The following is a 13,538-nucleotide window of genomic DNA, read 5'->3' as shown; positions in this document are numbered from 1 at the left end:
CTCCACGCTGCCTATGATTCTCCTGATGAACTAATATCAAGCTGCATGAATTCACTTTGATAAGATGGAGTGGTGTTGTAACTGGCTAACGTGCCTGACTAGACCGGCTAAGCTAAATATTTTTTCATGGCGAACTTCATTCTTGGTACATTTACATAATATCAAACTACCGCACGCTACTTATTGATATTAATTTGAGTTGTTTTTTTTGCTGTATCATTGTCTTTTCCGGAATCTACGGAAAATCGTAGAAATTTTCTTCCTCCTAGGAAATTTTTTCGTGCAATTGTATAAGGCTCAACTATGTGGAAATCAATACCCGAAAAAGAAAAGGAGACTTCGTTTATTTCCACTTCGTTGGTTCCACGAAATAAATCAGTGGAAATCAACGAAGTATCCTTTTCATTTTCGAAGAAATTTTTTCCTTTCTGTAGAAACGTTAAGTTATGGTTTCGCTAGTATTAGGACCCGCCCGCCTCTGTAACGGTGCGGGATTCCTCTTCCCCATCCCTTCCAATCCTATCCTATCCCAGGACGCGTCGTCGAGCTCCTATCGCAGCGGCGCTTCCTTCTTTTCTCCTTCTACGTCCTCCCTCTTCCGTGGTGCAGGGGTTAAAAAGCGAAAACTGAAAACCCGGCCCGGGAGTGCAATGCCTCTTTCAGGTTACGATTGTTCCAGCAATCGTTGGAACTATCGTGCATTCACACGACGATGGTTAAAACCTTTGCTGCTCCTCATTGCTGACATCTAAAGTGAACGGGAAATTGACGGTTAGCAAAGCTGTTGAGGTATGCAGGGACTAAATATTACTGTCCTCAACGTGTATTTAACGAATACTTTTTCTTCCGTTCATATTTTTCCTTCTTAAGACAAACCCATGAAAAAATAGAGCGAAGAGAGCTTCGCGAGCTTTTTTTCTTTCTCTTGTCGCTTCCTTTTCCAGTCTCCCAGCGCCTAACCATCGTAAAGTGGCAATGTTCGGAACTACGTGAAATATTGTCAGGATATGCATTCACACGGCTAGTTCGGCCAACTATCCTTAGGACGATCGCTCGGACAATCGTAATGTGAACGAGGCATAACCCTGCGAGCCCGCCCTTGAGTTGGATTCTCTCGTCTTTTCCGGAGATTACTTCTCGATTCCATAACATATCCATATTATTTTTCATCCCGTGATGTCTTCATCCATGATTCACAGCTAGAGCTAGTAAAACACGTACGAAGAAAAATTACCAGTAAACTACGCGTTCCCAAGTTTCACTGTAATTTTTTCAGATTCATCACAGTGTTTTCTAAGGAACCAAGAGAGGATAGTATTGCTGGTACAGCTGAGTGCTTACTAAGAATCATGGCGGATTCGAGAAAAACCTTAAACCTTTTATCAGATCTTAAAATGTTATATTATCAACTTGCCCGCACTTTGAGATTATAAACGTTTTCAAACACATTGTACTTATGTTCAAAGACTAAAAATAGAAAGCTTAATTCCTAATTTAATTGACTAGAAAATCTATTTCCTGATTTAACACTCGTTGTTGGTTTTTTGGAAACAATAGTACTTACTGCCAGTGGCGCAGCGAGGGGGAGGGGGTTTTTGGGGATAAAACCCCCCCAGAGCTCGAGAAAATTTAAAATTTAGTCCATTTTATATATATACTAATAGAATATATATAGATATAAGTACTAATACTAATATAATATATATAGATACTAACACTAATAGAATATAGACATTACTAATAGAATAATGTAAGGATTAATTAAATATCCCTCAGAAAGCCGTAAAACTCATCATTTTGAACCATTTATCTTACAATTGCGCAATTTATTAATCTCGCACCTACCGCTTATCCTGGTTGGTATTCCATACCCCCACACACCCCGGTATTAGTTGCACCTAAACTCCCCCAGCCTTATTTTACCAGCTGCTCCCCTGCTTACTGCAGGTTTTGCAACTACGTGCGTTGCGTGAAACTGGCTCTGGGTAAAGAACTTGACTCACACTTTGAGGTGTCTCCGTGCGGCCGGGAGGGTATCCAGTGTCTCCCCGAGCAGGTACAACCGCGCGGCCAGCGTGCACTTCTCGAAGTAGTCGTACAACTCCAATGACTTTCCGTCAATGAGCAGTTCTTCGTACTCCCTTTCGTTTTGGAGCTGCCGCAGGCCCACGAGGTTGTCGTTGTTGAATTCCCACTGCCTGTTGGCGTAATACTCGAACACTTCGAAACCTTTGGTGATCCGAGCCTGGACGCGTCGAAGCCTAGGTCGTTAGGAGGTCGGGGAAAAATGGAATAAAAGCTGATATGGAGCACAGTAGTTTTGAAATGTTTTATACAAAATGACTTTTCTTTTTTGTATTTGATTTCTGTTGAAACATAATGTGTTTTTCATTTTGTTTAAAATTATGGAGTTAGGGTTACTTAGTGGAATTAAGTTACAATAATCATGGTAATGAATGATTTTTTACACTTCCACACTTTTTATTTATCAATTTCAAAGGTTCTTCATCAATTTCTTGAAGATTACACGGGCCCATTGAAAACTATTGCCAATGTTATTTTATAATTATTACTTGCATCACAGATTTCGTTCAAAACCTACCATATTTGAGTTTTGAATAGAGTTTTGCACCGTAGATGAGTGATCATTTCTAAGCATTCTGCAATAAATTTCTAAAAAAAACTTCTAAAAAAATATTGTTACATTAAATATAAGTGATTTTACGTCACAACACTATGCTGCAGGAATTTTATTTGGTTTGATTAACGTCAAGTCATTAATTGTTAACAATAATTTTGATTGATATTTATGGAGAATAATGATTGTATTTCATTATCATCCGTTGATGGAATAAAGAAAGTGGAAATCAAAAGAAAGAAGAAGAAATTTGATAGCTTTTTTTTAGGAAAGTAAAAGCAAATTCATGTTAACACTGGTGTTACAAAATACCAGATAGTCGAAGATAGTGAAACAAACTAAGGCAAGGAAAAAGGACCGAAAGAGAAAGTACAAATTCTAATACGCACATTGTGATTTGACCTCGTACTACTTAAAATGTGCCAGAGTAAGTTGTAGAATTACACCGCCAAATTAAAAAAAATCAATTGCAGAAAATATACTTATATTAAAAAGGAAAAACATATTAGAGCTGGATATGCTTATTTTAAAGCCAGAAAAAATCACTGGTTCTATTTGACCGAGAAAATTATGATAGAAATATAATGAATATGTAATTCCCTGTCGTCTTATAGACCAAAGAAAATATACCGCGGGTTATAATAGTATTTTCAACATCACTTGGGCATGTGTTACCCCAAGCATGCATAATAGCCATATCTTTGAAATCTCTTCCCGAATTCATGCTTTGCATATAATCAGGCAGAAGTGTCAAAGATCTAAGAAAATTCATTACAATGGTTGAATAATAATAAGACTAATAAATTAATTTAAAGGGTATTAGGTTAATTAAATTTTTACCTACTACAAATACGTGTTAGCGGCAAATTAAATACCATTGGGTGACATATCGGCTATATTTTCAGCATGGAGTGCATAGTAACAGTGAAGTTGACAGTCACTAGTATGGAATATAGTGTGTCAATTTTTGGTTTTAATACTACTAGGGTTTGCTATAATACCGGAGGTTTTTAGTTTTATGAAAATACTTACACTGGTTTGTTTCCGGAGAGGAAAATAATGGCGTCTAGGAAGTATGCAGGTATCGTGTGAAAAAGGAATACACATATGAGGTGCAAAACTTTCGATCGCTTCATGCTTCCTCCTGGATACCACACAATTCCATTCAAAGGGATCTTCTTCGAAACGGCTCGCCCAATATCCAGTATCGCCTCCCAGGAAACTTTATGCTCCGAACTTGAGGTTAGGTTATATACACGCTTCTCTGGATCTTTGGGCCTGCAAGTAAAGGGATATATTATTTAGTTATATCTAAAATAAAATAATTCGTTGTGTCATAACAGGGAGGAGTCATAAATACTGGATATATGTATTGCTTAAAGATTAGGAAGTAAAAAGTCATTATAAATAAAATGATTTTTTTGTGAACCTAGATTGATCAATATGAGCGTAAACTACGTATATTTGATTGGGTACTTGAAAACTTCCCCCACGAATTTATCGAACGATACTTAATTTTCTTCATTCTAGGCCTCATTAGTAACACAATGCGTGCAGTAGGAGTTTTTCTAAATTATTCTTAGTGCTAATGAATGTAATACAAGAATGTAAATAATGTATTCTGAGGGGTTTCAGGATGTTTTTACAGTGTGATAACATTAGTGTTTTTATAATGAGAAGAAAATATAGCTTTGATGTGAAGAATTTATGTTGAAAACATAAATATCTTTTTTCCGTACTCTATACTGCCGCCAAAAAAAGAAACTACTATTGTTAATTAAAGGAGCTCTAGATAAAACGGTGATAGCAAATTCAATACTGTCAAACGTTTATCCGAAACTGTAATCTTTTGATTCGGTATTAATTCTTTTATCAGAGGAAAATAATTATAAATGCTTTCTTGATCGAAAAAATGAAAACTATTATACTTTAATTTTCCTTCCATTTACATTCCCCATTTGCTTTCATTTTCATAACACCGTTAAGGCATGGCTATTGAGGCAATGGGCTATCTAGAAGAATTCTGGAAAAATTCGATATCATCTATAGGGCATGAGCTTCCCTTCAAAATTTATTTTGCTCAGAACACATGCAGTACAACATTATACGCACCCAAATTTATAGACTTTCTGCTTATTTAATTTTTCTCTGATGAACAGCTTTATTTATTTCAAATTGCAACGCGAAATATCAAGTCCAATTTCGCGTTATTATTTCTTTCTTCGTTTTTATAGAGTGATTCCGAATACTGTTATATTATTATCTATTTATTCAGGTTGAAAGCTTCATGCCCAGAGCGTTCACTGGAATCATTACTTTTACTTTTAGGTTACTTACGATATTAACGTTTTACCACTAATTGTAAAATGAAGTAGTCTCAGGTAGAAATTGATGCGAAGCATGATGCTAATTCTAAGACATTTATAAGAATCATTTTATCACATAGAATTTAACAATCTTTGAAAAAAAAGAGGTTATGGTTTTTGGAGGAGGCGGCCGACAGCTGAGGTCATTCGCGCCATGAGGGTAGGGTATGGTGGGAAGAGTGGAGAGAATCCCGGCGGCGACATTAGCCTGCTCTTAACGAAAGGCGCCAAGGGGACCACGGCTTAACGTTCCATCCGACGGACGGACGTTGTGCTTTAATTGTTCTCCATACAAAATTAACGCAGGGATCGGGCATTCTCTGTAAAATTCTCTGCCACTGCCGGGATTTGAACCCGAGCCCGCCGAGTAGGAAGCCAACACTCTAGCTTAAAAAATTGTGAATTTAAAAGCTATCAACGGATATTGGGTCAAATGTTAAACAATGGAAGCAATGTCTTTGAACGAGTAGAAGCGGTGTCACCAATGTAAGAAGTAGCTGAAATAATGCAATGCCAAGTCATCAAGCGATTGAGCCACACGTTCCATTACTATTAGTAAGTAATGCGGAGAGGATAAATGAATTGAAACCGAGTATTTATTGTCACCAGGTGGAAATTGTTTTAATGGTCACCGATTGTGGTTGATTATTTTTTGAGGATCGTAGACTCATTATATCTTAGACATTTATAAGGTGTTTTTTTGTGCGAGTATTTTCAACTGTTGGATTTAAACATCTTGCAAAATGCTAATTTTTCAAATATTCACGAAAATATCTCTTATAGAGTGTCTTAGGATGGAGCGTCGAGCCAAATATAGAATTCAAGCGTGTAAGATGCACCTTCTACCTTTGATTGAGTACTATCTGATGTCTGAATGAATATTTGAATGGTGAATATTTTTGGCAATTTTATTCACACCTTTTCATTGCAGAAATATTAATTTCAAACACAGTGGCCTTTTCAGTGTGCAATCCATAGTTTACTCCCGAATGTATAATAATTTTATTAGTTTATGTTTTATTCCGTCATTTAATTCAATCTAAAGTAATGGTTTTAAGATTACTGAAAAATGACAACCATTTAAAAAATACGCTTTGTTTAAAAAATAAGATTTTATAGTTACATTTCTTGTTTTCTTAAATATTTATTAATATTTCCACTCGGGTATTCTGCAAAAGCCTTTGATTCGAAGTTTTTTTTACACGCTCGGCAGCAAATCTCCCTATATCTAGCGCCTTTTTGTTTTATTTCTAGACAAGGTAATAGCAATAAGGATATGCGAGGAAAAGAGGAACAAAGTGAGTGATCTGATGAGTATGAATGCCTATTTATCACCGAGATGTTACCAATGTTTAATGCCTGAGATTGTATGGAGTATAGCCTGTGATTTCGAATTAGAAAATAAGTTTTCGGCAGGTAAAACAAAGAGCAATTAGTGTTCATAATCGTTTGATGGTTCTTCAAGCTAAACATTTCCGGAGAGAGCTGTCATATATCTATGTAGCTTAACGGCGAGTTCAATTTGTTTTTTACTTTTTCTAGTGCATTTTGACAGTGCATGTAATCTAAGTTGAGAACCATTTCCATTATTTCCCTAATAACGCAATATAAAATAATAACTGTCTTCATTTCCCATTCAAGCGTATCTTTTCGTCATGCTATTGTGATAGGTGATGTGCAGATTTCGGCTGCAAAGTTACTAAGCCCTGTTTCTGTGGAATATTTTCACAATATTACTACCGTTGGCAGTTTTAATGTGTACAGATTCATTTTATAATTGATTTTCATGGTTTAATCTTTCCCCTTAACAAGTATTCCTTTTGAACCAACGAAGGAAGCAAATTTAGTAGGCAGATAGTCCCAAGCACCATAGCGTTCGGTGTTTAGTGTTCAATTATAATCAATTTATTAGAATTATAGCATAGACTATTATAATTTAGATGGAAAAAATTGTTATATATCAGTAGTTACATAATAACGAGGGAGGATTTAATTCTACATTATTTACAATTACTAAGGATATCCTACCACATGATAGTCAGTACTAACCACTGGAAAATAGACTGTCATAATTGTCCTCGCATCGTTCAATAGGTCTTACTTTTTCGTCACGAAGTCCCACGTGATCATTAAGGTAGCGTTGACCGCAACGTCCACTGGTATGAAATCCGCATGACCTCTGGAGTCGCAATACATGGTCCTTATGACTCCCTTACCAGCGCCTATTAACAGTCCCATTGGGCCATTCAGGTTATCCGTCCACCCAGGTATGGGCTCCTTCCATATAGGTATCACTGCCATGATCACGGATTGAAAAAAATATAAGATCAGTGGTAGTTAATACTCCCTCGTAGGGTTCTGATTTTTTCTATGTATCCAGCGAAAGTAGCAATTTCCATTTGATAATATTTTTAGTTCTAAGTTGGTGACATGTATGATAGCATGTAATTTTAGTACATAGAAAACCTATCTTTAAAAATGAATGATTTTTCTTCAATAGTCTCCATATTTCCAATTATCATGAAAGAAATATGAAATTGATTTTGCTAAGTACGTAATAAGCTATGTAATTATATTTTACTCCACTTCTTCACCGCTTTGAAAGCGTAGGCAGGAATTTCATGAATTAAGGTGTTTATACTAACAAATAGATGTATTGAAACTAAATAATTGAAAATAATTTTTAGCATTTTCATATGAAGGTAAAGCTGTTAGTAATTTTAGCTAAGCAAGGAAGATTTTCATTTTTAAAGTGATGTGGAGAGTTTCTTCCCTTCAGTCAACCTCACCTATTGATGGCCTGAGTATAACGACTGGGAGTTTGTCCATGTACTCTACGACGATACCCTCAGATAGGGCCTTGGTGAAGGCGTACGTGTTTGGTAGGGTGCCAAGGATCCTGGGAAAATAAAATAGATGATTATGCGGTGAAAACCTTTATTCATGCTCATGCCATATTTTTTTCAAATTTTTATCTCGCTCATTACAGCGATTATGTCACGGAATCAAATGGTATGAAATCTAAATATCTGATCAAGAGCATAAATTTCAAGTCTTATTCCTCTTTTTTATTCATGCTTAAATGCATTCACTGGCTTTAAATGCCTCTTGCGGCGTTCAATGCGATATATGTATTTATTGGAAATTCAGCAGTGAAAACAGCGTGATGGTTCTTTTGATTCGTCATCCAATTATTCGTAACTTACGTTTTGGTCATAGATTCCGCAATATTGTCTTCCAGCAGCTCCATGCATTTTATTATTTTATGAGGGTCAGCTGGCGGTGGATAAGGTTTCTCGAAGAGTATCTTCTGTTCCAAGTGACAGTAGGCAGTGGACACGTGGATAAATGCCTGTTTAAGGATTTGAGAAAAAACGTGAATTTTTGTCTTGGATTGTGTAGCTGTTAAAACAAAGGATCTCTACTGCAAGTGACCAACCAGACATACACCAACCTGGAGAAAAATATGCCATTGAAATGTTTTTGAAAATTGGATTGAAAATCAGTTGCGTTTTTTTACATGATAATAAATCGATATTTTGATCATTTTGAAATAGTTTTCAGAAGGACATATTACTAATTTGTGGATAGACATCGACTGTTATGACGGCGGAGAAATTATGCCAGCATGAAGAATGCCATGCAGATGTTTTAATGCCGTACAAAAAGTTATGAAATATAAGCTTCAAGCTTTTGGCAAGGAACGATTTCTTTTCGTTCCTATATACATTAATGCTAAATCATATTTTAATCAGACACCTGAAGTGAAACTTGTTAAGAGAATCCCTTTCCTTAAGAACAGAAGAGACGGGCATCGATTATCTTCATTAGCATTTGCCACGATGCATCTGGGAGGAGGACTGCCGTGAAGTACTGGAGTAACGCTAAGTTCTCCGTACTGATAATGCACCGCTAATTTTTGTCATAAATTGAGTTTTTTCCTTTCTCTTGACGTCTATATTTCTATGATGTACAAACCTATGTCAAGTCCTATGCTCCAAGGCAAGGAATCAACGATAATTTTTTCATAGGATTGGATGATGGCATAACAATACTTTCCATGAGTTTTCCTATGCCTTCATTGTACTCATCACTTGCAAACCTCTAATTTGGGCATCTCCATGGCCAGCTGAAGCACGCTCCTGGTCCCCCTTGTGTTGAGCATTACAGCCTGTTTGAGTGGGGCGTCGAAGCGGATGGTCGCCGCGCAGTGATACACGATGGAGGTGTCAGCGGTGACGCGCGCCCTGTCATCCGCCGAAAGACCTAGGTCCTCGGCCTGCACGTCGCCCATTACCGCCTTCACCCGCTTCATTATCTCCGGCTGCTCGCTCTTCAAACGATCGAACAGCTATAACAGATTGAGACAAGGAATTAGATCACATATCAAAGGGGAATGCACTGAGAATCATGTGAAGTTATCGGCGGTCGTTCACTCCTACCCATATCCACACTTCAGTGGTATTAAACGAATTCATTGATGTGATTGCGATTGTATGACGCGATGCATTTTCTTGAGTGTGCTTATGCGTCTACCCTTATAGATTTATTCAATCCTTTCGTTGTCAGTTTAAATCAAGGTCCATGAATTTATACGGTCAATGCTTTCTAAAAATTCCTGAATTTTTTAGTCCATACATTTATCCTTACATAGATTGGGGTAAAACAGAAGGGTAGGTACTAAACTCAATCAAAAAGTAATGACACAAATTTGTTCCCAAATTATGCAATAAAAATTTAGACTTCAGTTCAAGAGCTGAGTCGCATTGACTCCGCGGAAAATATGTGAACTCGCTCACTGAGATAAAATTTCGCTGATCTATAACAAATATGAGCAAGTTACTACTTGCAGAATCAAAATATTTACGTAGAAAAAAATGTCAAAAATTTTGTGAAATAAATGGCAAGTATATCAGCAATGAATAAGTATCCCCATTCAATTATACTTTCAACCTGTGTAACCTCAACGAATTTTCAAGAAGTCTGTAAAAATATGCTTTCTTATAAAAAATTATAGCTCTTAATTATCAAGTGAGACCCATCAAAATAAAACAGCCCATATCAATGGTACGCAAGGTTATTGAATTCTGAAATTTGATTTTTAGGTTATTTTCGATCATAATTAAATTATCACTTTGCCCATAAATTATTTACAAATGGTTGAGTAACAATTAACATGGATATCTTAAATGTGAATAAATCAAAACATTTATAATTGTACATTATTAATAAACAAAATATTTATAATCGTAATTCTTGAGCACCGATAAATATCAAGATAATACCTTTACAATTTTTCAATTTGCTGCAGTTCGAGAAAAGCTTGTTCTGAGGAGTAAAGCATTAAGGAAAAGCGGTGATGTCCGCGGGGAAAATATTTATCCATATGCCTCTAAAAAACGTTCTAAAAATGTACTAAACATTTTTAGAATGTCGTAATAAGTAGGTATTTTTTAATTCCTAAATTTTACTTTCCGATCAGTCCTCGTAACTGTCACTGAGATTATCACATGAAAAGTGTTTAATGGTATTTTTATAATTTCTTTCGATTTTCTTCCAAACACTTTACTCTTCCCATCAGAAAGACAATTATTTACTCACCGACGAGTTGAATATCTCGCTCATCCTCGTCTGGGGCTGCTTGCCCTTCTTAGGTCTCACCAGGAGGATAACCTGCCCCACCCGCGGGCACATACGAAGGATCTTCTCGACGAGCACCTTGCCCATGAACCCGGTCCCGCCGGTCACGAATACGGTGCGACCCACGAACATCTCCTCCACGCGGTTCGTCATGCCCTTGGCCCTGTCCGCGCGGAGCATCGAATCCGGCGTCTCAGCCACCGGCGCCATTTCCCTCCTCCTGCTTCCTCCTCGCTCTCGGGCTTTGGTCTTTGGTCCTCGCCGGGGAGAGATCGGGTGACTCGGCGAAAGCAGTGGAAATGGATCGGATGGTGGAACTCGCTATAACCCTCCCACGTTCACGGTCCTGATGCGGAGGGGAAGATAAAGGGGCAAAGCTTAGTCCAAAGACGTCATATTAACCCTTAACCAGTGACGTGCAATTCTTTTTACTCTACCAGTGACGTGCGGTCTGGGAGACCGCGATAAAGCAAAAATTCGTAAAACGACGCAAAGTCATTTTTATTGCTTAGTTTAATGTTTCATTGACTTCTCAACTATTATAAAACTTACATTTAATATTATGCATTCCAAATACGAACCCAATTTTTCAGTAAAAATTGTTACTTGAAACAGGATCAAAAAACTGATATCAAAAACACTTTAGTTATTATTTTTACTATGGCACTTTTTTAAATGAAGCACTTAATTATCACGTCATGAAACTAAAAATGCTTCCTTACAAATTATTAATTAATATCATTATTATTCTTGAAGAATCACTAGCAATTGTTTTTAACGACTTTTTGAATCATTTCCACCAGTATTACGTTTATCGTTGTTTTTTTTTCAATTTAGTGACGTGAGGTCTCACATACCGCTACTCAAATTCAGTTGCAAATTTTCAGAAATAAATAATAAAAACATTAAATTTTAAGAATGCTATGTACTTAATATACAAAATTAAGACGCTCCCGAGGATTATAGATATTTTGAAGTAGCGATTTTGAAAATATTCACAATTTAAGAAACGCAGCGGTCTCTCATACCGCACGTCACCGGTTAAGGGATTGTAGTCAGTAGATGCCGGGACTGGAAGATGAAGAAGCAGTGGTAGGTGGTGCGCAAATATCAAAGTCATCAAGAACTGGTAGAAATTGAAATTTTCTGAAAGATAGTCCCAGAATAAAGGAGGTTTGGCAGGGCTTGGGTGAAATTGGGGTACATTTAAGTTTTAGGAAAGGTAGCAAAAAGGTGTTAAATGTACTGTAGATTCTAGCTTCTCTAACATTCTCACTGTCTACAATATACAGAAATGAGATTTGGATTTTAGGCCGAACACTGCGAGATTCAACTTCTCGAGATGCTGTGGTAAACGATGATCAAGCTGGTTCTAACTTCAGAACTAAACAGTTTATATCGGAGTACGCTTCCTTGGAAAAAAAATTAATGATAAAAGTCATTACAAAATTTTGCATTGATGATATGGCCATCATATGACTAGTTTCTGTCCCATGGAATGTGAAAACAGGGCGATTTCGTTGTTCTAAAAAATTATGAGCAAATACCTACCAGTAGAATCACAAATATTTATGTAGAACAAAATATCAAAAATTTTGTGCAAAAAATGGCAAGTATATCAGTACCTAATGAAAAAGTATCCTCATTCAATTACACTTTCAACTTGTGTAGCCTCAACGAATTTTCAAGAAGTTTGTAAAAATATGCTTGAAAGTGGAAATGGAAGTGGAAAGAGAACTCTTGCTGTTTGGTAAAATAATAACGGCATTAAAAATTTTGTAAACCATCTAATCCTCGTGAACTAAAAAGAAGACAAAGTATTTCTGTAAACTTGACAAGAGCGCTGAATTAATTGATTCATATTCAACGAAAAACGCTGGGTGCAAGTAGTTTCATTATGCTTCACATGTTATTATCTATTCTCAAAATTCCTTTATAGAGTTGTCAGTTTGTACTACCCAACGTTTTTTGTGGTATATGGAGCAATTAATGCAGAGTTCTCGTCAGGCTCACGGTAAAATTATTTTCTTCTTTTTAGTTCGTGAGAAAAACGTTCCTTTATAAAAGTTTCTTTTATGCTGTAATTATAGCCATATTTTTTGCGATCACTTACACGGGAATAAGGGGAGCGTCAACGAGGAGTCCATCGAAGGGTGAACTCAGGGTTATTCAAGCGGCGAAGGAGGGCAATCGTAACGTCGAAGAAGCGTTATGTACATTGCCGTAAGCGTTAAGCCATTTTCGGCACCAGTATCCATACAATTCTGTCCCTGTGTGGGCACCTTAATCGGTAGAATACTATAATAAATAAAAAGGGGTGTTATGGAGGGCCAGAGCATAGAGCTAAATGGCCAAAATCCCATATTTTAATCGCATTTTTCGCGATTTTTCACCATCTAAAAATTATTTTTTCAATATGCCAGCCGAAAGGTATTAAAAAACACCTCCAGAAAACGTTTTTCATTTTTGGCCCTCTAAAACAGATTTTATAAAAACATGCGTTAGAAATTTTCAAATCAACGCCATATCTTCTTGTCTCGCTCAAAGTTCTTGAAAACAATTGGAAATTTGCTCCATTAAATAAGTTTTCAAATGCCACAAACCGCATTAAAAATATGCCTTCTTGACCGAGATATTAAAGAAAGAGTGAAAATCGTATTTTCGATCTAGCCGGCCCTGGTGGGCCTCTAGCGGGCTGGAAATGTGGGAAGGTTTGTCCTATTTGACCCCAAATCGCATACCCTAAGTACGGGTAAAATAACGGAGGGGGGACTTTTCACCCTCTTTATCCGGCTATGCCCTTTGAACGCAATTAATTCTGTACCTAAATTCTCCACTTAGTTGCTTACTAGTATTTAATTATTTTGACACATTTTTGTATTCATTACAAGTTT

At 36.7% G+C, this 13,538-nt stretch overlaps 1 protein-coding gene across 1 annotated transcript in view; it reads right to left on the bottom strand.

Moving 5' to 3' along the window:
• The window catches only part of LOC124153784 (fatty acyl-CoA reductase 1), a 38,429-nt gene that overhangs the window by 4,362 nt on the left and 20,529 nt on the right, over positions 1-13,538 (bottom strand). Inside the window, exons 2-8 of the mRNA XM_046527140.1 lie at positions 10,606-10,990; positions 9,107-9,355; positions 8,211-8,356; positions 7,794-7,903; positions 7,106-7,298; positions 3,671-3,916; positions 2,004-2,261 (exon numbers count right to left, since the gene is read on the bottom strand). Of these exons, the coding sequence (XP_046383096.1) occupies positions 2,004-2,261; positions 3,671-3,916; positions 7,106-7,298; positions 7,794-7,903; positions 8,211-8,356; positions 9,107-9,355; positions 10,606-10,854 (1,451 nt within the window). The 5' untranslated portion in view covers positions 10,855-10,990. The remainder of the gene's footprint in view (positions 1-2,003; positions 2,262-3,670; positions 3,917-7,105; positions 7,299-7,793; positions 7,904-8,210; positions 8,357-9,106; positions 9,356-10,605; positions 10,991-13,538) is intronic.

Source organism: Ischnura elegans, chromosome 2 (genome assembly GCF_921293095.1).
Source record: "Ischnura elegans chromosome 2, ioIscEleg1.1, whole genome shotgun sequence".
Lineage (NCBI taxonomy): Eukaryota > Metazoa > Arthropoda > Insecta > Odonata > Coenagrionidae > Ischnura > Ischnura elegans.
The sequence above is the reverse complement of the archived record's forward strand: the minus strand, read 5'-3'. Positions and strand labels throughout refer to the sequence as shown.